This window comes from Oncorhynchus nerka, linkage group LG17 (assembly GCF_034236695.1).
Source record: "Oncorhynchus nerka isolate Pitt River linkage group LG17, Oner_Uvic_2.0, whole genome shotgun sequence".
NCBI classification, from domain to species: domain Eukaryota; kingdom Metazoa; phylum Chordata; class Actinopteri; order Salmoniformes; family Salmonidae; genus Oncorhynchus; species Oncorhynchus nerka.
This window is the reverse complement of record NC_088412.1, coordinates 15,431,857-15,459,044: the sequence shown is the minus strand read 5'-3', so window position 1 is coordinate 15,459,044 and position 27,188 is coordinate 15,431,857. Positions and strand designations below refer to the sequence as shown.

The 27,188-nt window shown below is 42.4% G+C and overlaps 1 protein-coding gene across 5 annotated transcripts in view; it reads right to left on the bottom strand.

Moving 5' to 3' along the window:
• The window catches only part of LOC115144766 (receptor-type tyrosine-protein phosphatase eta-like), a 110,793-nt gene that overhangs the window by 51,810 nt on the left and 31,795 nt on the right, over window positions 1-27,188 (bottom strand). For 4 of the 5 annotated variants that reach the window (XM_065002996.1, XM_065002997.1, XM_065002998.1 and 1 more), the window contains exons 2-5: window positions 8,456-8,471; window positions 7,791-8,051; window positions 4,365-4,625; window positions 229-489 (exon numbers count right to left, since the gene is read on the bottom strand). In XM_065002996.1, coding sequence (XP_064859068.1) covers window positions 229-489; window positions 4,365-4,625; window positions 7,791-8,051; window positions 8,456-8,471 — 799 coding nt within the window. The remainder of the gene's footprint in view (window positions 1-228; window positions 490-4,364; window positions 4,626-7,790; window positions 8,052-8,455; window positions 8,472-27,188) is intronic. The other variant, XM_065002999.1, reaches the window with a different exon arrangement.

The following is a 27,188-nucleotide window of genomic DNA, read 5'->3' as shown; positions in this document are numbered from 1 at the left end:
AAACATATTATATTCTTATTTATAATAAAAGTGACTACAAGATGACATAATACATTATTTACCATTCATTTCTATTGGGCAAAAATCATCTGAAATGTCTCATTGCAGAAAGACATGGCAACTTTCAAATCATCACGTTCTTGGATCCAAACAAGTAACGTATAAATGAATACAAATAGTATCTGTGGCATTGAAACAATCCAACACTAAAGTATCTGAGTTACTTACTTGTATACTTAGAAACTGTCTTGCTCTGTCCTACTGTTGTGTTATCTCCAGCCACTGCAGTGACTGTGAAGAGGTACTGCACTCCAGCAGTGAGAGCAGTAACATTAAAAGAGGTTTCTGGGGTATTCTGACTGCCATTGGTTTTGCCATCAGTCCATTCTACTCTGAAGAAGGATCTGTTTCCCAATGGTTCAGTCCAGCTCAGAGACACAGATGCTGTTGTGATTTCAGTGGACATGAGGTTTCTGATGATTGCGGGCTCTGTGTGTGCAAGAAAGGGGGTTTGAGGAACAAAAGACGATAGAGTGTCTTCAAACATTGACATTGACTGACTTGTGCAATCCAGCACACATTGTGAGAGAGTTTGTGTAAATCTCGACCAAACAAATGTCACTCAACACTAGTCTTTGATAAAAAATACCATCAAATAAACAAGAACTTCTGAACAAAGATATGAAGCAAAACATGCAGTGTTTCCCCTATATTAATTTAGCAAATTGTTGCCGCACTCCAAAAAATATCATACAATAAAATATATACAGTGAGCTCCAAAAGTATTGGGACAGTGACATATTTTCGTTTTGTTTTGGCTCTGTACTCCAGCACTTTGAATGAGGTAAATTTGCAGACAGTCAAATTTAATTTGAGGATATTTTCATCCATATCAGATGATCCGTTTAGAAATTACAGCACTTTTTGTACATAGTCCCCCCCCACCCTCATTTTAGTGGACCAACATGTGTATTAAAGTAGTAAAATGCTAAATATTTGGTCCCATATTCAGAGCACACAATGGCTGGAACAAGGGTGTGACTTTAAAAATTTGTTGGATGCATTTACTATTTGTTTTGGTTGTGTTTCAGATTATTTTGTGCCTAATAGAAATTAATGATAATTAATGTATTACGTCATTTTGGAGTCACTTTTATTGTAACTAAGAATAGAATATACACGACATGACCAAAAGTAAGTGGACATCTGCTCTTCAAACATCTAATTCCAAAATCATGGGCATTAATATGGAGTTGACCCCACTTTGCTGCTATATCAGCCTCCACTCTTCTGAGAAGACTTTCCACTAGATCTTGGAACTTTTTCTGTGGGCACTTTCTTCCAGTCAGCGCCAAGAGCATTAGTGAGGTCGAGCACTGATGTTGGGCGATGAGGCCTGTCTCGCAGTTCGCGTTCCAATTCATCCCAAAGGTGTTCGATGGGGTTGAGGTCAGGGATCTGTGCAGGCCAGTCAAATACTTCTACACCTATCTTGAAAAACCATTTCTGTATGGACCTCGCTTTGTGCACAGGGGCTTTGTCATGCTGAAACAGGAAAGTGCCTTCCCCAATCTGTTGCGACGAAGTTGGCAGCACAGAACCGTCTATAATGTCATTGTATGCTGTAGTGTTAAGATTTCCCTTCACTGGAACTAAGGGGCCTAGCCCAAACAATGAAAAACAGCCCCAGACCATTATTCCTCCTCCACCAAACTTTAGAGTTGGCACTATGCATTGGGGCAGGTAGCGTTCTCCTGGCATCCTCCAAAACCATATTTGTCCGTCGGACTGCCAGATGCTGAACCGTGATCCATGATTCCAGAGAACATGTTTCCACTGCTCCAGAGTCTAATGGCGGCGAGCTTTACTCCACTTCAGCAGACGCTTGACATTGTGCATGGTTATCTTAGGCTATCTCGGGTTATCTTGTGTGCCCTACCACTTGGCGGCTGAGCCGTTGTTGCTCTTAGGAATTTCCACTTTACTATAACAGCACCTACAATTGACCCGGGGCAGGTCTCTCAGGGAAGGCATTTGACTAACTGATAAGTTGGAAAGGTGGCATCCTATGACGATGACACGTTGGAAGTCACTGAGCTCTTCAGCAAGGCCTTTCTACTGCCAATGTTGGTCTATGGCTGTGTGCTCGATTTTATATTCAGCTGAAGTTGGAAGTTTACATACATCTTAGCCAAATACATTTAAACTCAGTTTTTCACAATTCCTGACATTTAATCCTAGTAAAAATTCCCTGTCTTAGGTCAGTTAGGACCACCACTTCATTTTAAGAATGTGAAATGTCAGAATAATAGTAGAGAGAATGATTTATTTCAGCTTTTATTTCTTTCATCACATTCACAGTGGGTCAGACGTTTACATACACTCAATTAGTATTTGGTAGCATTGCCTTTAAATTGTTTAACTTGGGTCAAACATTTTGGGTAGCCTTCCACATGCTTCCCACAGTAAGTTGGGTGGATATTTGCCCCTTCCTCCTGACAGAGCTGGTGTAACTGAGTCAGGTTTGTAGGCCTCCTTGCTCACACATGCTTTTTCAGTTCTGCACACACATTTTCTATGAGATTGAGGTCAGGGCTTCGTGATGGCCACTCCAATAACTTGACTTTGTTGTCCTTAAGCCATTTTCCCACAACTTTGGAAGTGTGCTTGGGGTCATTGTCCATTTAGAAGACCCATTTGCGACCAAGCTTTAACTTCCTGACTGATGTCTTGAGACGTTGCTTCAATATATCCACATAATTTTCCTACCTCATGATGCCATCTATTTTGTGAAGTGCACCAGTCCCTCCTGCAGCAAACTACTCCCACAACATGATGCTGCCACCCCCGTGCTTCACGGTTGGGATGTTCTTTGGCTTGCAAGCCTCTCCCGTTTTCCTCCAAACATAACAATGGTCATTATGGCCAAACAGTTCTATTTTTGTTTCATCAGACCAGAGGACATTTCTCCAAAAAGTAAGATTTTGTCCCCATGTGCAGTTGCAAACCGTAGTCTGGCTTTTTTATGGCGGCTTTTGAGCAGTGGCTTCTTCCTTGCTGTCAATATAGGACTCGTTTTACTGTGGATATAGATACTTTTGTACCCGTTTCCTCCAGCATCTTCACAAGGTCCTTTGCTGTTGTTCTGAGATTGATTTACACTTTTCGCATCAAAGTACTTCATATCTAGGAAACAGAACGCGTCTCCTTCCTGAGTTGTATGACGGCTGCGTGGTCCCATGGTGTTTATACTTGCGTACTATTGTTTGTACAGATGAACATGGTACCTTCAGGTGTTTGGAAATTGCTCCCAAGGATGAACCAGACTTGTGGAGGTCCACAAATTGTTTTCTGAGGTCTTGGCTGATTTCTTTTGATTTTACCATGATGTCAAGCAAAGAGACACTGAGTTTGAAGGTAGGCCTTGAAATTCATCCACAGGTACACCTCAATTGACTCAAATTATGTCAATTAGCCTATTAGAAGCTTCTAAAGCCATGACATCATTTTCTGGAATTTTCCAAGCTGTTTAAAGGCACAGTCAACTTAGTGGATGTTAACTTCTGACCCACTGGAATTGTGATACAGTGAGTTATAAGTGAAATAATCTGTCTGTAAACAATTGTTGGAAAAATTACTTGTGTCATGCACAAGGTAGATTTCGTAACCGACTTGCCAAAAGTAGTTTGTTAACAAGACATTTTTGGAGTGGTTGAAAAACAAGTTTTAATGACTCCAATCCAAGTGTATGTAAACTTCCGACTTCAACTGTACCTGTCAGCAACAGGTGTGGCTGAAATAGCCAAATCCATTTATTTGAAGGGTTGTCCACATACTTTTGTATATATAGCGTATTTCTCAACACTTCTACATTAATGTGGATGCTATCATGATTATGGAAAATCCTGAATGAATCATGAATAATGATGAGTGAGAATGTCACAGATACATAAATACAGTATCATACCCCCATGACATGCTAACATCTCACCATTACAGTAACAGGGGAGGTAAGCATTTTTGGAGGGAGGGGTATGATATGTTGTGCGTCTAAGTTCCTCACTCATAATTATTCACAATTCATTCAGGACTATCTGTAATCGTGATAGCATCCACATTAATGTAGAAGTGTTTAGAAACATATTATATTCTTATTTATAATAAAAGTGACTACAAGATGACATAATACATTATTTACCATTCATTTCTATTGGGCAAAAATCATCTGAAATGTCTCATTGCAGAAAGACATGGCAACTTTCAAATCATCACGTTCTTGGATCCAAACAAGTAACGTATAAATGAATACAAATAGTATCTGTGGCATTGAAACAATCCAACACTAAAGTATCTGAGTTACTTACTTGTATACTTAGAAAATGTCTTGCTCTGTCCTACAGTTGTGTTATCTCCAGCCACTGCAGTGACTGTGAAGAGGTACTGCACTCCAGCAGTGAGAGCAGTAACATTAAAAGAGGTTTCTGGGGTATTCTGACTGCCATTGGTTTTGCCATCAGTCCATTCTACTCTGAAGAAGGATCTGTTTCCCAATGGTTCAGTCCAGCTCAGAGACACAGATGCTGTTGTGATTTCAGTGGACATGAGGTTTCTGATGATTGCGGGCTCTGTGTGTGCAAGAAAGGGGTTTGAGGAACAAAAGACGATAGAGTGTCTTCAAACATTGACATTGACTGACTTGTGCAATCCAGCACACATTGTGAGAGAGTTTGTGTAAATCTCGACCAAACAAATGTCACTCAACACTAGTCTTTGATAAAAAATACCATCAAATAAACAAGAACTTCTGAACAAAGATATGAAGCAAAACATGCAGTGTTTCCCTATATTAATTTAGCAAATTGTTGCCGCACTCCAAAAAATATCATACAATAAAATATATACAGTGAGCTCCAAAAGTATTGGGACAGTGACATATTTTCGTTTTGTTTTGGCTCTGTACTCCAGCACTTTGAATGAGGTAAATTTGTAGACAGTCACATTTAATTTGAGGATATTTTCATCCATATCAGATGATCCGTTTAGAAATTACAGCACTTTTTGTACATAGTCCCCCCACCCTCATTTTAGTGGACCAACATGTGTATTAAAGTAGTAAAATGCTAAATATTTGGTCCCATATTCAGAGCACACAATGGCTGGAACAAGGGTGTGACTTTAAAAATTTGTTGGATGCATTTACTATTTGTTTTGGTTGTGTTTCAGATTATTTTGTGCCTAATAGAAATGAATGATAATTCATTTATTACGTCATTTTGGAGTCACTTTTATTGTAACTAAGAATAGAATATACACGACATGACCAAAAGTAAGTGGACATCTGCTCGTCAAACATCTAATTCCAAAATCATGGGCATTAATATGGAGTTGACCCCACTTTGCTGCTATATCAGCCTCCACTCTTCTGAGAAGACTTTCCACTAGATCTTGGAACTGCAATGAGCATTAGTGAGGTCGAGCACTGATGTTGGGCGATGAGGCCTGTCTCGCAGTTCGTGTTCCAATTCATCCCAAAGGTGTTCGATGGGGTTGAGGTCAGGCCAGTCAAATACTTCTACACCGATATTGAAAAACCATTTCTGTATGGACCTCGCTTTGTGCACAGGGGCTTTGTCATGCTGAAACAGGAAAGAGCCTTCCCCAAACTGTTGCAACGAAGTTGGCAGCACAGAACCGTCTATAATGTCATTGCATGCTGTAGTGTTAAGATTTCCCTTCACTGGAACTAAGGGGCCTAGCCCAAACAATGAAAAACAGCCCCAGACCATTATTCCTCCTCCACCAAACTTTAGAGTTGGCACTATGCATTGGGGCAGGTAGCGTTCTCCTGGCATCCTCCAAAACCATATTTGTCCGTCGGACTGCCAGATGCTGAACCGTGATCCATGATTCCAGAGAACATGTTTCCACTGCTCCAGAGTCTAATGGCGGCGAGCTTTACTCCACTTCAGCAGACGCTTGACATTGTGCATGGTTATCTTAGGCTATCTCGGGTTATCTTGTGTGCCCTACCACTTGGCGGCTGAGCCGTTGTTGCTCTTAGGAATTTCCACTTTACTATAACAGCACCTACAATTGACCCGGGGCAGGTCTCTCAGGGAAGGCATTTGACTAACTGATAAGTTGGAAAGGTGGCATCCTATGACGATGACACGTTGGAAGTCACTGAGCTCTTCAGCAAGGCCTTTCTACTGCCAATGTTGGTCTATGGCTGTGTGCTCGATTTTATATTCAGCTGAAGTTGGAAGTTTACATACATCTTAGCCAAATACATTTAAACTCAGTTTTCACAATTCCTGACATTTAATCCTAGTAAAAATGCCCTGTCTTAGGTCAGTTAGGACCACCACTTCATTTAAGAATGTGAAATGTCAGAATAATAGTAGAGAGAATGATTTATTTCAGCTTTTATTTCTTTCATCACATTCACAGTGGGTCAGACGTTTACATACACTCAATTAGTATTTGGTAGCATTGCCTTTAAATTGTTTAACTTGGGTCAAACATTTTGGGTAGCCTTCCACATGCTTCCCACAGTAAGTTGGGTGGATATTTGCCCCTTCCTCCTGACAGAGCTGGTGTAACTGAGTCAGGTTTGCAGGCCTCCTTGCTCACACATGCTTTTTCAGTTCTGCACAGACATCTTCTATGGGATTGAGGTCAGGGCTTTGTGATGGCCACTCCAATAACTTGACTTTGTTGTCCTTAAGCCATTTTCCCACAACTTTGGAAGTGTGCTTGGGGTCATTGTCCATTTAGAAGACCCATTTGCGACCAAGCTTTAAATTCCTGACTGACGTCTTGAGATGTTGCTTCAATATATCCACATAATTTTCCTACCTCATGATGCCATCTATTTTGTGATGTGCACCAGTCCCTCCTGCAGCAAAGCACACCCACAACATGATGCTGCCACCCCCGTGCTTTACGGTTGGGATGTTCTTTGGCTTGCAAGCCTCCCCCGTTTTCCTCCAAACATAACAATGGTCATTATGGCCAAACAGTTCTATTTTTGTTTCATCAGACCAGAGGACATTTCTCCAAAAAGTAAGATCTTTGTCCCCATGTGCAGTTGCAAACCGTAGTCTGGCTTTTTTATGGCGGCTTTTGAGCAGTGGCTTCTTCCTTGCTGTCAATATAGGACTCGTTTTACTGTGGATATAGATACTTTTGTACCCGTTTCCTCCAGCAACAGGTGTGGCTGAAATAGCCAAATCCATTTATTTGAAGGGTTGTCCACATACTTTTGTATATATAGCGTATTTCTCAACACTTCTACATTAATGTGGATGCTATCATGATTATGGAAAATCCTGAATGAATCATGAATAATGATGAGTGAGAATGTCACAGATACATAAATACAGTATCATACCCCCATGACATGCTAACATCTCACCATTACAGTAACAGGGGAGGTAAGCATTTTTGGAGGGAGGGGTATGATATGTTGTGCGTCTAAGTTCCTCACTCATAATTATTCACAATTCATTCAGGACTATCTGTAATCATGATAGCATCCACATGAATGTAGAAGTGTTTAGAAACATATTCTATTCTTATTTATAATAAAAGTGACTACAAGATGACATAATACATTATTTACCATTCATTTCTATTGGGCAAAAATCATCTGAAATGTCTCATTGCAGAAAGACATGGCAACTTTCAAATCATCACGTTCTTGGATCCAAACAAGTAACGTATAAATGAATACAAATAGTATCTGTGGCATTGAAACAATCCAACACTAAAGTATCTGAGTTACTTACTTGTATACTTAGAAACTGTCTTGCTCTGTCCTACAGTTGTGTTATCTCCAGCCACTGCAGTGACTGTGAAGAGGTACTGCACTCCAGCAGTGAGAGCAGTAACATTAAAAGAGGTTTCTGGGGTATTCTGACTGCCATTGGTTTTGCCATCAGTCCATTCTACTCTGAAGAAGGAGCTGTTTCCCAATGGTTCAGTCCAGCTCAGAGACACAGATGATGTTGTGATTTCAGAGGCTGTAAGGTTCATGATGACTTCAGGCACTGTGCATGCAAGAGAGGTGGGTGGGGGAGAGAGAATAAATATTTCTGGAATTACTACAGAAGTAGGTGTTGTGAGTAAGAGCCATGAACATAAAACATAGGGTAGGAAGGCATTAAGGAGGTGCCATAAAGATTTAGTAGAACGAAGACAACAGTTTCAAAAAGCACAGTTGTTTAAGGAGATCTTGTCAGGATCAACATTGAACGTTATTTTGAGTCCAGGACAAGACTTAATCATGGTCAAAACCAGCTCTTAGTGTAAAATACTCACTTGTTGTGCAGCAGCAGATGAAGTTTTGGTTTTTATTCAGGACATTAAGTGTACTTTGAATTATGAATCAACTATCTAAATAATATATTTACTTCAGATTCAAAATTCTACAAGTGGAAAAGACTATACTTACATTGAGCTTCTGAGCACTGTAAGGAAGAAAAGGAGGACAGTTAGCAGCCATACCAGTAGAGGTCAGAATTGTCTCAGAAAAGCGTTGTCAGAACACTAGTTGTCTCGACAAGGCTTGGCCATCGAGGGCCACATAGTATCTGCCTTCATACATTTCACATTAGGATTCTGTGCAGTAATACACAAGACTCTTCTCTTGCTCTAATAGTCTCTACACAACTTTTCAAACATAGACTAAATATGCATCCTCATTTGAGCATGTTTAGTAGGTTTGAGAAAACACACACATAGACCCTTTGTCAGGAATCCAAAATCAGATAAAACATCAACAGCCATCTTCATAACTTGTTTATTTCGTAACATGTCAGTATAGCTACCGGTTCTCTAAGGCTATGGGTGGGAAAAACCTCTTCTCTCCAGTGTTATAGGCATGCAGGGACCTGTGGCTCAATCTCTGGCTCCTACATATTCCACAACCTGAATAAACTCTTTCTATGTCCTCTTGGGACAGCCAGGTCACGACACACACTCTTGAGGGGTTCTTTATCAGGGGTGAGGGTGATATGTGTAACAATATATATTTTTTGCACATCAGGAAGGGTTATTTACACTTCTGATGATTGTGAAAAACCATCCAGTTCTTTCCCTCCCCACCATGGTTTCCTTTATGCCATGAAATGCTACACTGTTAAAACCATCCAGTTCTTTCCCTCTCCACCATGGTTTCCTTTATGCCATGAAATGCTACACTGTTAAAACCATCCAGTTCTTTCCCTCTCCACCATGGTTTCCTTTATGCCATGAAATGCTACACTGTTAAAACCATCCAGTTCTTTCCCTCTCCACCATGGTTTCCTTTATGCCATGAAATGCTACACTGTTAAAACCATCCAGTTCTTTCCCTCTCCACCATGGTTTCCTTTATGCCATGAAATGCTACACTGTTAAAAAGATCCTGTAATTGTACGATACACTAGACTACTGGTTGCAGTGAAAGTACAATAAACAACAAGCTACTGTATTGTGTGTATTTATGCCAACCGTCAGTGGAAGTGTTGTACCAGTTCAAAGGGAATCTGTTGTATACTTTTAGCCAGTACTCCTGAAAGTAGCGTCCATGAGCCAAAAGTGGTCCCCAAAAATTGAGTACTACATCACGTATGTGCAATAAGTAAACGCTCCATCTTTCTCACTGTGCTGTTTTCAATTATTTTGTAGCTGTCACTCAAATGGTGAGGGTCTGAATCTCATTGGCTGGAACTCAAATTGCTAGGTGGCTGGCCCGCATGGGGGGAAATGTAGGGAAAATCACGCAGCACAGCTTCCATAAAAAGTCACTTTCAAACTAGGGATTTTGTGGCTAATTGACAGTAATTCTGGTCATAGATTATGCATGGATGAACTGCACATTGACAAATTCCACCAAAAGCGGGGGGTTTAAAAAATACTAACTAGTCACCAAATGTAATGGAGCATGTCTTTAAGTGGTTGATTGTTATGTTGTCAAAGGTTGAGCACCTCTTTTCACACTGTCAGTTCTGACATATTTGCAAAGCATGTGACAATACAGACCTGCACTGTTAAGGGGTTACTGTACTTTTCACATGACCTTAATGGCAGTTAGTTGCCTGGAAGCTGCGGTGAATTTTGTACTACATAACTAGCAAGTAGCTGTCACTAAATTAAAACGTCACAGTAACTTAACCATGATTCTACATCTACATTGCTTGCTGTTAGGCGTTTTAGGCTGGGTTTCTGTATAGCACTTTGTGACATCGGCTGATGTAAATACATTTGGCTGAAATTTGATTGAATACCCAGTAACTGCTAGTAACTTATTTGCAATTAGCTGCCAATAACTTACTGTGCTTTAACTGAACTTTACTGATTACAAGATAAATCAAATTGTATTTATCACATGCTACGAATACAACAGGTGTTGTACCGTGAAATGTTACAGTTCAAGAAAGAGTTAGAAAAGATTTAATAAATAAACTAAAGTAAAAATAGTAAAATAAAAAGTAACTCAACCAAAACAATAAAGAGGCTATATACAAGGGGTACCGGTTCCTTAGTCAATGTGCGGGGGTACAGGTTAGTCAAGTTATTTTATACATGTAGGTTGGGGTAATGTAAGGGGGGACATGTAAATAGTCCGGGTGGCCATTTGATTAATTGTTTAGCAGACTTATGGTTTGGGGGTAGAAGCTGTTAAGGAGCCTTTTGGTCCTTGACTTGGCACTCTGGTACCGCTTGCTGTGCGGTAGCAGAGAGCACAGTTTATGACTTTGGTGATTCTCTTAAACCGCCTAGTATATAGGTCCTGGATGGTAGGAAGCTTGGCCCCAGTGATGTACTGGGCCGTATGCACTATCCTCTGTAGTGCCTTACGGTCAGATGCCGAGCAGTTGCCATACCAGGCGGTGATGCAACCGGTCAGGATGCTCTCGATGGTGCAGCTGTAGAACTTTTTGAGGATCTGGGGAACCATGCCAAATCTTTTCAGTCTCCTGAGGGGGAAAAGGTTTTGTCGCGCTCTCTTCACAACAGTCTTGGTGTGTTTGGACCATGATAGTTTGTTGGTGATATGGACGCTCTCAACCCACTCCACTAGTCTATACCGAACAAAAATATAAACGCAACCTGTAAAGTGTTGGTCCAATGTTTCATGAGCTGAAATAAAAAGCACATAAAGTGTATTTCTCTCCAATTCTGTGCACAAATTTGCTTATATCACTGTTAGTGAGAATTTCTCCTTTGCCAAGTTAATCCATCAGCCTGACAGGTGTGGCATATCAAGAAGCTGATTAAACAGCATGATCATTCCACAGGTGCAACTTGTTCTGGGGACAATAAAAGGTCACTCTAAAAACTATGCAGTAAAACACACAGCACAATGCCACAGATGTCTCAAGTTTTAAGGGAGCATGGGATTGGCATGCTGACTACAGGAATGTCCAACAGAGCTGTAACCAGAGAAGTGAATGACATTATTTCATCCCTAAGTCGCTTCCAACGTCTTTTTGAACAAATTTGGCAGTACATCCAACTGGCCTTGAAACCACAGACCACATGTAACCACACCAGCCCAGGGCCTCCACATCCAACTGGCATCGAAACCACAGACCACATGTGACCACATGTAACCACACCAGCCCAGGGCCTCCACATCCAACTGGCCTCAAAACCACAGACCACATGTAACCACACCAGCCCAGGGCCTCCACATCCAACTGGCATCGAAACCACAGACCACATGTAACCACACCAGCCCAGGGCCTCCACATCCAACTAGCCTCGAAACCACAGACCACATGTAACCACACCAGCCCAGGGCCTCCACATCCAACTGGCCTCGAAACCACAGACCACATGTAACCACACCAGCCCAGGGCCTCCACATCCAACTGGCCTCGAAACCACAGACCACATGTAACCACACCAGCCCAGGGCCTCCACATCCAACTGGTCTCGAAACCACAGACCACATGTAACCACACCAGCCCAGGGCCTCCACATCCAACTGGTCTCGAAACCACATGTAACCACACCAGCCCAGGGCCTCCACATCCAACTGGTCTCGTAACCACACCAGCCCAGGGCCTCCACATCCAACTGGCCTCGAAACCACATGTAACCACACCAGCCCAGGGCCTCCACATCCAACTGGGCTCGAAACCACATGTAACCACACCAGCCCAGGGCCTCCACATCCAACATCCAACTTTTTCACTTGCGGGATCGTCTGAGGTGGGGGAGGGGCAGTGCTGATGAGTATTTCTGTCTGTAATAAAGCCGTTTTGTGGTAAAAAAAAAAAACATATTCTGATTGGCTGGGCCTGGCTCCCAAGTGGGTGGACCTATAGCCATTACTGCACCCCTGCTCAGTCATGTGAAATCCATAGATTAGGGCCAACTTCAGGTAATCTTTTCAAACAACTCTTACACGAAAAGGGCATTACCATAAGTTTCACAATTTCACAGTATTATTCCAACCTCATAGTGTGGAAATATACTGTACATAAAACACAGGAAAGTCATTACATTAGCTTGACAACTACTAAGCATTCATTCTGGTGAGCACACTTAGGAATCTGCCTCACCTGGCCTCAGCCTCTTGGTTGACAGCCAACTGACCTCCCTGCCCCACCATCCATCAGCAAGCTTGACATAGATCAACCACATTAATTTACTGAACATTTGACAATAATTACCTGCAGCAAGCTGACAGTAAATCATTGAAACATAAAATTCATGGCAACTAACTTCAATTAATTTACTGGAAACTGCACAGTAACCTCTTAACAGTGCCAGTCCTGAATAAGACAAATTATGTGCTCAACCTCCATCAACATAATGATAAAACCACTGAAACGGGTACAACACTTCCACTAACGGTTGGAACAAATACAACTTATTTCAAACCATGCCCCCAAGTATGCTAATGTAGCGATGCCAGCACATTGCACGCACTACATTTCAATGTACATTAATGATTGTACCTTGTATATATTGGGTAGAAATTTGCACTATTATACTACATTTTGTGCACATGTACCCTTAAAGGTACTGACCAGTACCAGGTGAGTACCTAACAGTGTGTGCCATAGGCACATCTGAAGTATCCTATAGGTCATAATCAATAAATATCACAATAAGGTGCAGACCATTCGGTTTTCCTGCTGGAGTGATATTCACCTCTTAAATGGAATAGTCAGAACTACAACTGAACTGTTGTCTATCTGGGTGATGTTTTTTCGCCTGAATGATCTGAATCTAGGTGTGGCAGGCTTACAACGATGGCAAAAAACAACATTTGAGAGTGCGCTGACCCAGGTGTTAGAGGGGCTTGAGGCTGAATGTTTGAAGGGGTACGGGACTATGAAAGGTTTGGGAACCACTGCTCTACAGGGACAAATCAAAGGGTTGTAGGAGGCATCTAAAATAGCATCCCCATAAGGACAAATGACAGAATCCTTCAAACAGAGGGTTCTTCATGAGAGGGTTTTACATACAGTATAACCCAATTGGGTTCCAAAACAGCTGGGTTCCAAAACAGCTGGGTTCCCCAACCGGCGGCCCGTGTGCTGAATTTGGCACGCAGGTGATTTCATTTGCTCCCACAGTTTCTGAGCCTATTTTTTTATGTATGTATTTACAGACTGTCAAAACACCAGCAAATCAGTTCCAAGTGACTTTAATTTTGTAAATCTGTTCCAAAGTTTTCCCACACATAATAGAGAGAGATATGTGATCGTATACAAATGTAATCAAGCTTAGAAATTATTATGTTTTGGTCAGATATTATATCTGATGGGCTTCTTGTGGTCAATTTGCAGTCTACAAATTATTTGTAATTATGTTCTGGCCCTCTGACCATTCTCTGAATAAAAAAACAGCTGAATCTAGTTCATGGACCCTGCCCTACAGGGACAAAACAAAAACAAAACCAGGGTTCCCTGTGAGATGGTCCTAAAAGTTCTAAGGCTTCTACGTGGCACCCAAAAGGGTTCAAATGAAAGGGACAAATGACAGAATATCTAGTGATTCTAATCTTTTAACAATCTCAATCTCTACCCAGAGACCCAGTGGCATAACAGGGAAGTCTTAGCTTGGTTGCTGGCAACCAAGAGGTTGTGATTTCATATCCCAAGTAAGGTTAACTCCCAAGTAATCAGAATACAGCAGCATACTGTCCCGTACAGAAATAATACCTGAAAATACAGTAACTTAATATTTACAGTGTAATGAAGAACCCTCTGGTTCGGGTAACCATACAAATGGTTATTCAAAAAATGGATAGAAAAAAGGTTGTCCACAGCAGCCCAAAAAAGGGTTCCCCTATGTGGAACAAATGAAGAACCACTTTTTGGTACTAACTAGCACCTTCTTTTGGAGAGTGTAGGTCATCTGTAGTCTCCAAGCCTGATACCACATTACCCACCCGTAGAACACCTTCCTAATATTCAGAGCAGGTGTTCGTAATGTTTTGTATACTCAGTGTATAAGACAGTCTAGTGACATACAGTGGTTCCTCCTTTAAAAGTTGCATCATACTGCAGCACCACTAGTGGGCTGCTGCAGCATTCTGTGGCACATTTATTATTTGTCAGACATTTTTTCTGTTAATGTGAGTTAGTGCTAGTTTGACCACCAGAGGTCATCTTTGAGAAGCATTTGATAGTCTTCCATATGGGCATTACCAGAGAATATAAAATATTTTTTGTAATAACATAGTTTATGGGGTTCATTTTAAGAAATTAGGCATAATTCATTTGAGTAATCTTATGGTGTTTCTATTCTGAGAAAAATGAAAAATGAAACCCTCAGGCGCTGTACAACGTGACGGTCGGGAGTAGGCTACAGCATAAGAGGATTCTAAATTAATATCTAAGAGGCATAACATTTCCACACACTAATTGTAGTGTAACCAAACTTTCATTTGAGCGTACTTGCTCTTTGCCTTCTCAACTTTTCTACTGGAAGTTGATGCTGTGGAGATGCAACCTCTTGATAGCTAGTGTTACGGATACAGGTATCCTGTGTGTGTATTTTCTTTCCTTCTCCACTATTCACAGGTGTCGCCAATCAGTCACCAATCATCCTTCCCCAATCAGTCATCAATCTGAAGACACACCTCCTCCTCTTTCCATTACCCAATCACATCCCCTTTCCATTGGTTTAAAAACCCAGTCAGTTGTTTTCTCTAGAGCTTGATCTCTCTGTGCTTCAATCTCTCTGTGTCGCAATCTCTCGCTATATCGCGTGGTCTTTGGACTGAGCTCTCTTTTGGTTGTTGTTCATACATTTCACATTTGTCTGGGATTATGTGAGTATTGTTTTGTTACGGTGATTGACTGTTTGATGGTGGGAAAACGGGGTACGAAGACAAGTCGCCCATGGGGATACACTACCCGTAGGAATACTTTGTTTAAATACCCTAGTTAGAACTGGGTGGACCACCCGCTGTATTTTTGGTTAGCTGTATTGATGTAGGCTAGTCTAGCTTAGGGGTGTTTTTGGAAATGTGTTTATTTTCTTGGGTCCAGCTCAGCCCCTTTTCCCGCCCCCCTTTACCGTGTGTTTAAAAATGAACCATGAGTGTTTGATGGTAATTTAGTTGTCTGTGGTTTTTCGTTTTCACTGTTACTTTTTCACTATACTTTGCATGAGTTATGTTACGAGTCTCCTTTCCACCCCCCTAGACTGCTGGGCCAAAGGGATTTGTAACAGCTAGTTAGAATAACACATTTCTAGTTAGACATTTTTTGACTTTTGGTGTGTTCTTAAATTCAATCTGTAGTGCCTGAGTTCATAAATTCAGAGCATTGCTCATTTTGTAAATTCAGACTGTTTCGCTCTTGGAGAGCACACTGGACGTTCATGCCGAGGAGTAGGGTTGATTTTAGTGTTCTGGCCTTACAACGGCAGTCTGGTGTTCAACCTTCCCAAGTTCTCTCACGTCACCCCGCTCCTCCGCTCTCTCCACTGGCTTCCAGTTGAAGCTCGCATCCGCTACAAGACCATGGTGCTTGCCTACGGAGCTGTGAGGGAAACGGCACCTCAGTACCTCCAGGCTCTGATCAGGCCCTACACCCAAACAAGGGCACTGCGTTCATCCACCTCTGGCCTGCTCGCCTCCCTACCACTGAGGAAGTACAGTTCCCGCTCAGCCCAGTCAAAACTGTTCGCTGCTCTGGCCCCCCAATGGTGGAACAAACTCCCTCACGACGCCAGGACAGCGGAGTCAATCACCACCTTCCGGAGACACCTGAAACCCCACCTCTTTAAGGAATACCTAGGACAGGATAAAGTAATCCTTCCCCCCCCCCCCCTTAAAAGATTTAGATGCACTACTGTTCCACTGGATGTCATAAGGTGAATGCACCAATTTGTAAGTCGCTCTGGATAAGAGCGTCTGCTAAATGACTTAAATGTAAATGTAAGCACCCAAGCTAATGTTGGCTAGCTTGCTAGCAACTTCCAGACACAAATGAGACCACTATGACCATTTTACTCGCCCTAGCAGAGCTGGTTAGGCACTTGTGTTAACCAGAGCATTGGTGACTAACTGTGCTGCTGGAAAAAATTTAATTACGATTTTTTTTTTGCAGACGTTTACTGACACCGGCCATATTCAACAGGTGTTGAGCACTCAAAAATCCATTAGTCTGCGCTCTGGTACACTCAGACGAGTGTTTTGAAATCAGCGAAGATAGCCAGAGCGAATTTACGAAAGCACCCGAATGTCCATTGAGAACGCACAACTACTATACCATTTAGCTAAGCTAAGAATGATGGGAATAATCAAGTCAATAAATGTTGGGTAGTTAGCCTATAGTAAATATACTGGCAAGTTTGATGTTAGGTAGATAGCATATCATTACAACTGTAACGGTTCTCTTGTGGTGAAGGAGAGTCGGACCAAAATGCAGCGTGTAGATTGCGATCCATGTTTATTCAACAAACGCAACACAAATCTATATTAAACACTACAAAACAATAAACGTAACGAAAACCGAAACAGCCTAATACTGGTGCACATACACACAGAATAAGGACATCAAGACACTAAGGACAATCACCCACGACAAACTCAAAGAATATGGCTGCCTAAATATGGTTCCCAATCAGAGACAACGATAAACACCTGCCTCTGATTGAGAACCACTCCAGACAGCCATAGACTTTGCTAGATCACCCCACTAGCTACAATCCCAATATATACACACCACATACAAAAACCCATGCCACACCCTGGCCTGACCCAATACATGAAGATAAACACAAAATACTTCGACCAGGGCGTGACAACAACAGTATGTACCGGTGTGTTAGCTATGTGCTTTGTAAGGACAGTTTGGCTAACAAATTGTCAACCAACATAACGTGTAAGGTATCTTATTTGAAAAGTCATTACTTTATTACATTGAGTAGCAAGCTACCACGAGGATGCGCTCTATCAACTCTGTGGCTTGACCATGCTTTTGATACACAGTTGATAGCACGCTGGACTTCGGGCAAGAATGATGAGGATGAGGGTTCGAAACCTGCTCCCTGCTTGTTCCATTTGAAGTTGTGCACATTTATCAGTTTATTTGGTTTATATTGCCCATTCATTGTCAGTTAGAGACACCGTAGTGCATTGGGACCCAAAAGCACCTAGCCCTTCTATTAGACTGTTCTTTAGTAAAGGTTGAATAGTCTGTTCAGTTATTAGTCCCCCTCCCCAACTTGCTACAAATAATTGTTCCTCGCCCTCTTCTACACGTCATTCTCCGCCTGAGTGAGTCGCTTGTGGGTGTGCTGGCAGCATATGGGAGCACTTTCGGTTGTGCGTCAAGAATTCTGCATAGCAAGTTTGTATGAAGGTGTGGTTATTCACAGGCAAATTGTTATATATTATGGATATACATTTTTGTCAAGAGCGAAACATTCTTTTCAATCAAAAATAATTGTTCTGGAAAGCAAAAACAAGGCTACAAAGTAAAAACATTTTTTTGATATCAAATATTTTGTAATGGAGTGCAAAACATTCTGCATTTTATTCCCCAAAAATATTTAGAGAACAAAAAATGTATTTGAACACAACACAATTTTGTTATCAACCACCCTCCATTTTGGCCATTTTGAGTGTCAGTTTGGCTTCAACCAATACTGTTCAGCCTTTCTTTCCAACACAAAGGAAGTCATAGCGGATACCTACAAAGGACTGTGTGATGATGGCAGCACTGGGCGTTCTTCCATCCAGCTTCTACATAGCTAGTAGTTAGCTCCTGCGATTCAGTGTCGGTTCATAACATTCTACTATATTACATACATACATACTGTAGAATGATAAATCATGCAATTATTATTTTCAAGCTAACCAAAAACATTTAGCTACGAATGCCTGTTCTCGCCATATTCAGTTGAATTCATCTAACTTTCTTTCATGGCAACTCGTAAGCAGGCCATGTCCTATTTGTTTCCTAGTCAATATTTAATCATAAATCATGACAATGTAATGGTTAGCTTTTTTACAGAAGGATGAAAGAACACTGTCTATCAGAGAATGCTATTCTGATATGTCAGATGAAGAGTTATATCAAAGTCAGGGCCATTAACCTCTTCAACCTATGGGGGCGCTATGTCATTATTGGATAAAAAGAATGTGCCCGTTTAAGCGCAATATTTTGTCACGAAAAGATGCTCGACTATGCATATAATTGGCAGCTTTGGAAAGAAAACACTCTGACGTTTTCAAAACTGCAAAGATATTATCTGTGAGTGCCCCAGAACTGATGCTACAGGCGAAACCAAGATGAAAACTCAAACAGGAAATGAGCTGAATTTTTTAAGCTCTGTTTTACCATCGTCTCCTTATAATGGCTGTGAATGTGCCGTGAACGAGCTTATGCTCTGCCGTTCGTCCAAGATGTCTGCAGCATTGTGACGTATTTGTAGGCATATCATTGGAAGATTGGCCATAAGAGACTACATTTGCCAGGTGTCCGCCCGGTGTCCTTTGTCTAAATTGGTGCGCAATTCTCAGTGGCACTCATTTTACCATGCGATACAGAGGGAGAAGCACACTTCCAGGAACGATACATCATTGAAGAGATATGTAGAAAAACACCTTGAGGATTGATTCTAAACAACGTTTGCCATGTTTCAGTCGATATTATGGAGTTATTTTGGAAAAAGTTCGGCGTTTTTATAACAGAATTTTCGTTTTTTTTTTGGTAGCCAAACATGACGCAGAAAACGGACCGATTTCTCCTGTACAAATAATCTTTCAGGAAAACTGAACATTTGCTATCTGAGAGTCTCCTCATTGAAAACATCCGAAGTTCTTCAAAGGTAAATGATTTATTGAATGTTTTTGCTGGTTTTTGTGAAAATGTTGCCTGGTGATGCTAACGCTAAATGCTAACGCTAAATGCTAAATGCTAGTTTTGCTATGGTAGAGAAGCATATTTTTGAAAATCTGAGATGACAGTGTTAAGAAAAGGCTAAGCATGAGAGCTAGCATATTGATTTCATTTCATTTGCGATTTTCATGAATAGTTAACGTTGCGTTATGGTAATGGGCTTGAGGCTGTAGTCATGATCCCGGATCCGGGTTGGCTCGACGCAAGACGTTAAGGAGAAGTATATCTCTAATTCCATTTGTAACACTTGTATTTTCATCATTTATGAGTATTTCTGTAAATTGATTTGGCTCTCTGCACAATCATTGCATGTTTTAGAACTACTGAATCTAACGCGCCAATGTAAAATTAGATTTTTTTTTATATAAATATACACTTTAGCGAACAACATACATGAAGTCCTATGAGTGTCATCTGATGGAGATCATCAAAGGTTAGTGATTCATTTTATCTCTTTGTGCTTTTTGACTCCCTCTCTTTGGCTGGAAAAATGGCTTTTTTTCTGACTTGGTGGTGACCTAACATAATTGTTTGGTGCTTTCACTGTAAAGCCTTTTTGAAATCAGACACTGTGGCTGGATTAATGAATTTTATCTTTATTGATGTAAAATACTTAATTGAGATTTTTGTTTTGAATTTGGCACCCTGCACTTTCACTGGCTGTTGGTGAGGCGGGACGCTACCGTTAAGAACAAATTCGTATTTACAATGACAGCCTAGAAACAGTGGGTAAACGGTCTTGTTCAGGGGCAGATCGACAGATTTTTACTTTGTCAGCTCAGGGGTTCGATCTAGCAACCTTACACTCTAACCACTAGGCTAGCTGCCATGTTCATACCTTGTCTGTGGGCAGATCTGCAGCATTTCAGAGTTGGAATAATAGCCCTTTAAGTACAGAGGCGAACCTGACACCTCACCAGCTGTTGCCTTAACACTACACAACTGATTCAAATGATCAAGTCATCAAACTTCAAGTGGTATTTATGTATTCATTTGATCTGGTAATGTAAAAGTCCAATAATGATATTATCTTTGTTTGTCCATGCGTCTGTTGTTTAGCATATAGTACTCTGCAGCCACTTAGTGTGGACACCAGGGGAGACTACACACACACATTCCTGTTGAACAGTCTCTTTAACTACCTTATTTTCCCAATAACAGTCTCTCTCCTTTACTTCATCCGTCTCCCTAAATCCACTAGGTTATAGCAGCTGTGTTGGTGAACCCCTCCTGCATCTGAACTGACTGACAGAGGGCACAGCATGATCATAGTTGAGAGTTCACTTGGTCTGGTCAACACAAAGTATTAGTAAAGATGCTTTACATTGAAATACAAAGATGTAGTAGTCCCAGAGTTAATGATCCAAGGTCAGTCTTGCATTTCACCTGATGATTATGACTGACTGTTAGAATACAAAAAACCAGGCTTAATCATGCTCTCTATCCAGCTGCAGGTATGTTTTGATGTGAGAGAGGAAGCCAGTCCCGTCACCGCCAGTTCAACCACTCTTAAGATAACCGTTGGGCCAACTGGGAGCCCAAGGCTGGTTAGGAGACACTGCTAGAGACACTATGTAATTGTGATGAACTGAGAGAATAATAGGGCAGCACTGATTCATTAATCATTTGCTGTCTTCGCGGGAAGTACAGTTCCCGCGCAGCCCAGTCAAAACTGTTCGCTGCTCTGGCCCCCCAATGGTGGAACAAACTCCCTCACGACGCCAGGACAGCGGAGTCAATCACCACCTTCCGGAGACACCTGAAACCCCACCTCTTTCAGGAATACCTAGGATAGGATAAAGTCATCCTTCTCACACCCCCCCCCTTACTAGATTTAGATGCACTATTGTAAAGTGGCTGTTCCACTGGATGTCTTAAGGTGAACGCACCAATTTGTAAGTCGCTCTGGATAAGAGCGTCTGCTAAATGACTTAAATGTAAATGTCTTCCCTGTTCCTCTGTTTTACCTCTTTTCTGTCTTCTCCACCTCTTTCTTTATAATGCACACCATGTGCATTGAAGTACAGATTGAACTTGTATTTATGATACATTATACATTTGTAATTTAATATGTATTTATAACACCTGAACAATGAACTTCAAATAAAGCATTTCATGTTCTCCACTGGTTGAAATTAAGTATCTCATTGAAATACTACCTCTATTTAACCAGGTAGGCCAGTTGAGAACAAGTTCTCATTTACAACTGCGACCTGCCCAAGATAAAGCAAAGCAGTGCGACAAAAACAAGTTACACACGTACAGTGACCCTATCCCCTCCTCTCTTCTCCAGACCTTCTCCCTTACCTCACCTCGCTCATCAACTCATCCCTGACCGCTGGCTACGTCCCTTCCGTCTTCAAGAGAGCGAGAGTTGCACCCCTTCTGAAAAAACCTACACTCGATCCCTCCGATGTCAACAACTACAGACCAGTATCCCTTTCTTTTCTCTCAAACTCTTGAACGTGCCGTCCTTGGCCAGCTCTCCCGCTATCTCTCTCAGAATGACCTTCTTGATCCAAATCAGTCAGGTTTCAAGACTAGTCATTCAACTGAGACTGCTCTTCTCTGTATCACGGAGGCGCTCCGCACTGCTAAAGCTAACTCTCTCTCCTCTGCTCTCATCCTTCTAGACCTATCGGCTGCCTTCGATACTGTGAACCATCAGATCCTCCTCTCCACCCTCTCCGAGTTGGGCATCTCCGGCGCGGCCCACGCTTGGATTGCGTCCTACCTGACAGGTCGCTCCTACCAGGTGGCGTGGCGAGAATCCGTCTCCTCACCACGTGCTCTCACCACTGGTGTCCCCCAGGGCTCTGTTCTAGGCCCTCTCCTATTCTCGCTATACACCAAGTCACTTGGCTCTGTCATAACCTCACATGGTCTCTCCTATCATTGCTATGCAGATGACACACAATTAATCTTCTCCTTTCCCCCTTCTGATGACCAGGTGGCGAATCGCATCTCTGCATGTCTGGCAGACATATCAGTGTGGATGACGGATCACCACCTCAAGCTGAACCTCGGCAAGACGGAGCTGCTCTTCCTCCCGGGGAAGGACTGATCTCGCCATCACGGTTCACAACTCCACTGTGTCCTCCTCCCAGAGCGCTAAGAACCTTGGCGTGATCCTGGACAACACCCTGTCGTTCTCAACTAACATCAAGGCGGTGGCCCGTTCCTGTAGGTTCATGCTCTACAACATCCGCAGAGTACGACCCTGCCTCACACAGGAAGCGGCGCAGGTCCTAATCCAGGCACTTGTCATCTCCCGTCTGGATTACTGCAACTCGCTGTTGGCTGGGCTCCCTGCCTGTGCCATTAAACCCCTACAACTCATCCAGAACGCCGCAGCCCGTCTGGTGTTCAACCTTCCCAAGTTCTCTCACGTCACCCCGCTCCTCCGCTCTCTCCACTGGCTTCCAGTTGAAGCTCGCATCCGCTACAAGACCATGGTGCTTGCCTACGGAGCTGTGAGGGGAACGGCACCTCAGTACCTCCAGGCTCTGATCAGGCCCTACACCCAAACAAGGGCACTGCGTTCATCCACCTCTGGCCTGCTCGCCTCCCTACCACTGAGGAAGTACAGTTCCCGCTCAGCCCAGTCAAAACTGTTCGCTGCTCTGGCCCCCCAATGGTGGAACAAACTCCCTCACGACGCCAGGACAGCGGAGTCAATCACCACCTTCCGGAGACACCTGAAACCCCACCTCTTTAAGGAATACCTAGGATAGGATAAAGTAATCCTTCTCACCCCCCCCCCTTAAAATATTTAGATGCACTATTGTAAAGTGGCTGCTCCACTGGATGTCATAAGGTGAATGCACCAATTTGTAAGTCGCTCTGGATAAGAGCGTCTGCTAAATGACTTAAATGTAATGTAAATGTACAGTCCATAGCACAATATAATAGAAAAATCTATGTACAGTGTGTGCAAATGTAGAAGAGTAGGGAGGTAGGCCATAGAGGTTAAATAATTACAATTTAGCATTAATACGGGAGTGATAGCTGTGCAGATGATGATGTGCAGGTAGAGCTACTGGGGTGCAAGAGGGGAAGTAATAATATGGTGATGAGGTAGTTGGGTGTGCTATCCTGTGTCCTCAGATTAATGCAGATGACAGGAGTTAGATATGCATAGGTAGTGTACTGTATTTTCTGTATGTTAATTACAAATCAGCCTTTACTTAAATCATATTTCTAGTCTACTGCATAGTTACAATGTGTAATCATTGATGTACCAGGTGTATAATTGTAATGCATGCAGACACAATCATTCAAAGATTGGAGTTTGATACACCTGGTATTGGAAGTGACTGAGAAATAATGTCAGATTCATACCTGAAATGCACCTTTACTTGCCAAGGAAGAGGACATGATCAGTGAATATATTCAATGCTCAGGCTACAATGTGGGGATCTCACGCGTGGTAATAAATACAGTACATGTAAATATTATATTCTACTCAATCCATAGGCTTCTTTAATGCCATTCAAACTTGAAGTCGATACAACTTTGATAGCTGAGGTTCATAGGTTCTGAACTAATATTCATACCAAACGCTTTAGGGTCCATACACAGATTGGCTACATACTGTAGCTAGCTACATATCCATAAAGTTATTTTTATTCTTCACTACACAATAAGGAAATAAATAGCTATGTTACTTTAGCTGCATTGCACGGCAAATATAAGCAAGGCAAACTTAAACAAGTGTACATTCAATTTGCAGTAAATGCTTCAGCTAGCGAGATTCTTAACATCCACTGTTTCACAAGAGCCTGGTTTACTGGTTTCCTCAGGAGTCCAAAACAAACACAAATGACAATTTCATCCTCATATCACGCTGGCTAAGGTTCGCTAGTCAGCTAACTAGATAAATAGCGATTTTCGTAAATTAGCTTGACCAAAAAATCTGCACAATCGTTTGTCTTTACATTAACATATTCCTCTCAATTGTAAATGTTTTGCTTGACTCGTTATGACATAACTTACATTTGCTTCCATCGTAATGTTTTGTCAGCCATCTTTGCTGAGGAAAGTTACAAGCGACAGATGGCTCGTGTCATATTTGTCATTGGAACCACTCAATATGATTGGTCATATAAAAACCTTGGGACCCAAAAGCATATAGAGTGCTCTAACTCAGCCTTGCGGTCGTTGTCCTGTTGGAAGGTGAACCTGGAGCTCTGGAGCAGGTTTTCATCAAGAAACTCTGTACTTGGCGTCGTTCATTTTGACCTCGATTCTGACGAGTCTCCCAGTCCCTACTGCTGAAAAACGCTTCACCGTAGGGATGGTGCCATGTTTCCTCCAGACGTGATGCTTGGCATTCAGTCCAAAGAGTTCAATCTTGGTTTCATCAGACCAGAGAATCTTGTTTCTCATGGTCTGAGAGTTCGTTAAGTTAATCAATCAAATTTAGAAAGCCCTTCTTACATCAACTTATGTTACAAAGTGCTGTACAGAAACCCAGCCTAAAACCCCAAACAGCAAGCAATGCAGGTGTAGAGGCACAGTAGCTAACACGGTGGCTAGGTGCCTATTGGCAACCTCCAAGCGGGCTGTCATGTGCCTTTTACTGAGGAGTGACTTCCATCTGGCCACTACCATAAAGGCCTAATTGGTGGAGTGCTACCAAGATGGTGGTCCTTCTGGAAGGTTCTCCCATCTCCACAGAGGAACACTGAAGCTCTGTCAGAGTGACCATTGGGTTCTTGGTCACCTCCCCGAGTAAGGCCCTTCTCCCCTGATTGCTCAATTTGGCCAGGGGGCCAGCTCTAGGAAGAGTTGGTAGTTCCAAACTTCTTCCATTTAAGAATGATGGAGGCCACTGTGTTCTTGGGGACCTTCAATGCTGCAGACACTCATTGGTACCCTTCCCCGATCAGTGCCTCAACAAAATCCTGTCTCTGCCGTCTACGGACATTCCTTCGACCCCCTGACGTGGTTTTTGCTCTGACATGTACTATCAACTGTGGGACCTTATATAGAAAGGTGTGTGCCTTTCCAAATCTAGTCCAATCAATTGAATTTATCACAGTTGGACTCCCAGGTTTTGAAACATCTCAAGAATGAACAATTGTCACGTGTGCTCCCTCTCCGGCCTCTAGATCACCAGGCTGCTCGTTATGGCGCACACCTGTCACCATTGTTGCACACACCTGTCACCATCATTACGCGCACCTGCGCATCATCAGTATGACCTGGACTCCATCGCTGCTCGTTATGGCGCACAATGGTCACCATCAGTACGTGCATCTTCAGACTCACCCGGACTCCATCACTTCCCTGATTACCTTCCCTATATATGTAACTCCTTTTGGTTCCTTCCCCAGACATCATTGTTTCTGTTTCATGTCTGTGTGCTGTTAGTGTTTCTTGTTCCGTTTATTGAAACACTCACTCCCTGAACTTGCTTCCCGACTCTCAGTGCACATCGTTACAACAATGGAAACAAGATGAACCTGAGCTCAATTTTGAGTCTCATAGCAAAGGGTCTGAATATTTATGTAAAAAAGGTATTGCAGGTTTTTTTAATATAAATTTGAAAACCTGTTTTTTCTTTGTCATCATGGGGTATTGTGTGTAGATTGAGGAAACTTTTAGTTTTAAAATAAGGCTGTAATGTAACAACATGTGGAAAAAAGTGAAGTGGTCTGAATAGTGAAGTCGGAATAGTGAAGTGAAGTGGTCCGAATGCACTGCCTGTCCAGAGACCAGTGAGGTGTGTACCTTTAGATGCTATCAGGTGGTGCACGGCAGGGTTTTCCCCATTCTTACACCGCACAGGGAAATGGAACAGAAAAATAGTTCCCTTTATTGTATGATTAGCTGTTATAGAACTCACTCTCATACAATGCATATACACACACACACACACACACACACACACACACAGCTCTTTTCCTACAATTTTCTCTGTGCTCTGATGTATCATGGTAACTTGCCAGTTTCCTGGTCCAGACCAACACAATCTTAATGATTAGTCAAAACTAAACATTCCACCAACACAAACCACAGGCCTTGGCTGATGTCCTGCGGTCCACTCTGTTTACCAGATGGCTAAACATTAAACCCACATCACCGGCCCACTATACAAACCCTGTTCTCTCCCACACATCCACAGCTATGCAGTCCAGTAGATGAGGAGATTAATTTACTCCACTTAACATACTGGTTACTGTCTGGTGAGAAGAGTCCTACCCTTCATTACACCAGCCATAATAAGGGCAAACTTCACAACTTAGGTAACAACAATGATGAGCAAGTTGATTCAAATGTTGTAATATAAAAACCCGGACCCAGATCCAGATCAAAACCTGGACCCAGAGCAAAACCCAGACCCAGATCCAGATCAAAACCTGGACCCAGAGCAAAACCCAGACCCAGATCCAGATCAAAACCTGGACCCTGAGAAAAACCCGGACCCAGATCAAAACCCGGACCCAGAGCAAAACCCGGACCCAGATAAAGATCAAAACCTGGACCCAGAGCAAAACCCGGACAAAAACCGGGACCCAGATCCAGACCAAAACCCAGACCCAGAGCATAACCCGTACCCGGACCAGACCAAAACCTGGACCCAGAACAAGATCTAGACATTTCAGATCCAGACCTCCAGATAGCAGCACAGTCATTGAAACATTCAGTGGGGCAGGAAGATGTCCTCAGTCATCACCCCCCCCCCCCTCCAGCTAGTCTCTGGAGACCCTTCTCCTCTCCTTAGCCTTTCAATCGCTATTCATATCACCAACCCTGCCCTTCCTCTCCACTCCCTCCCTCCCGCCTGCCACCCCTCCCAACCTTTCGCTCTCTTCT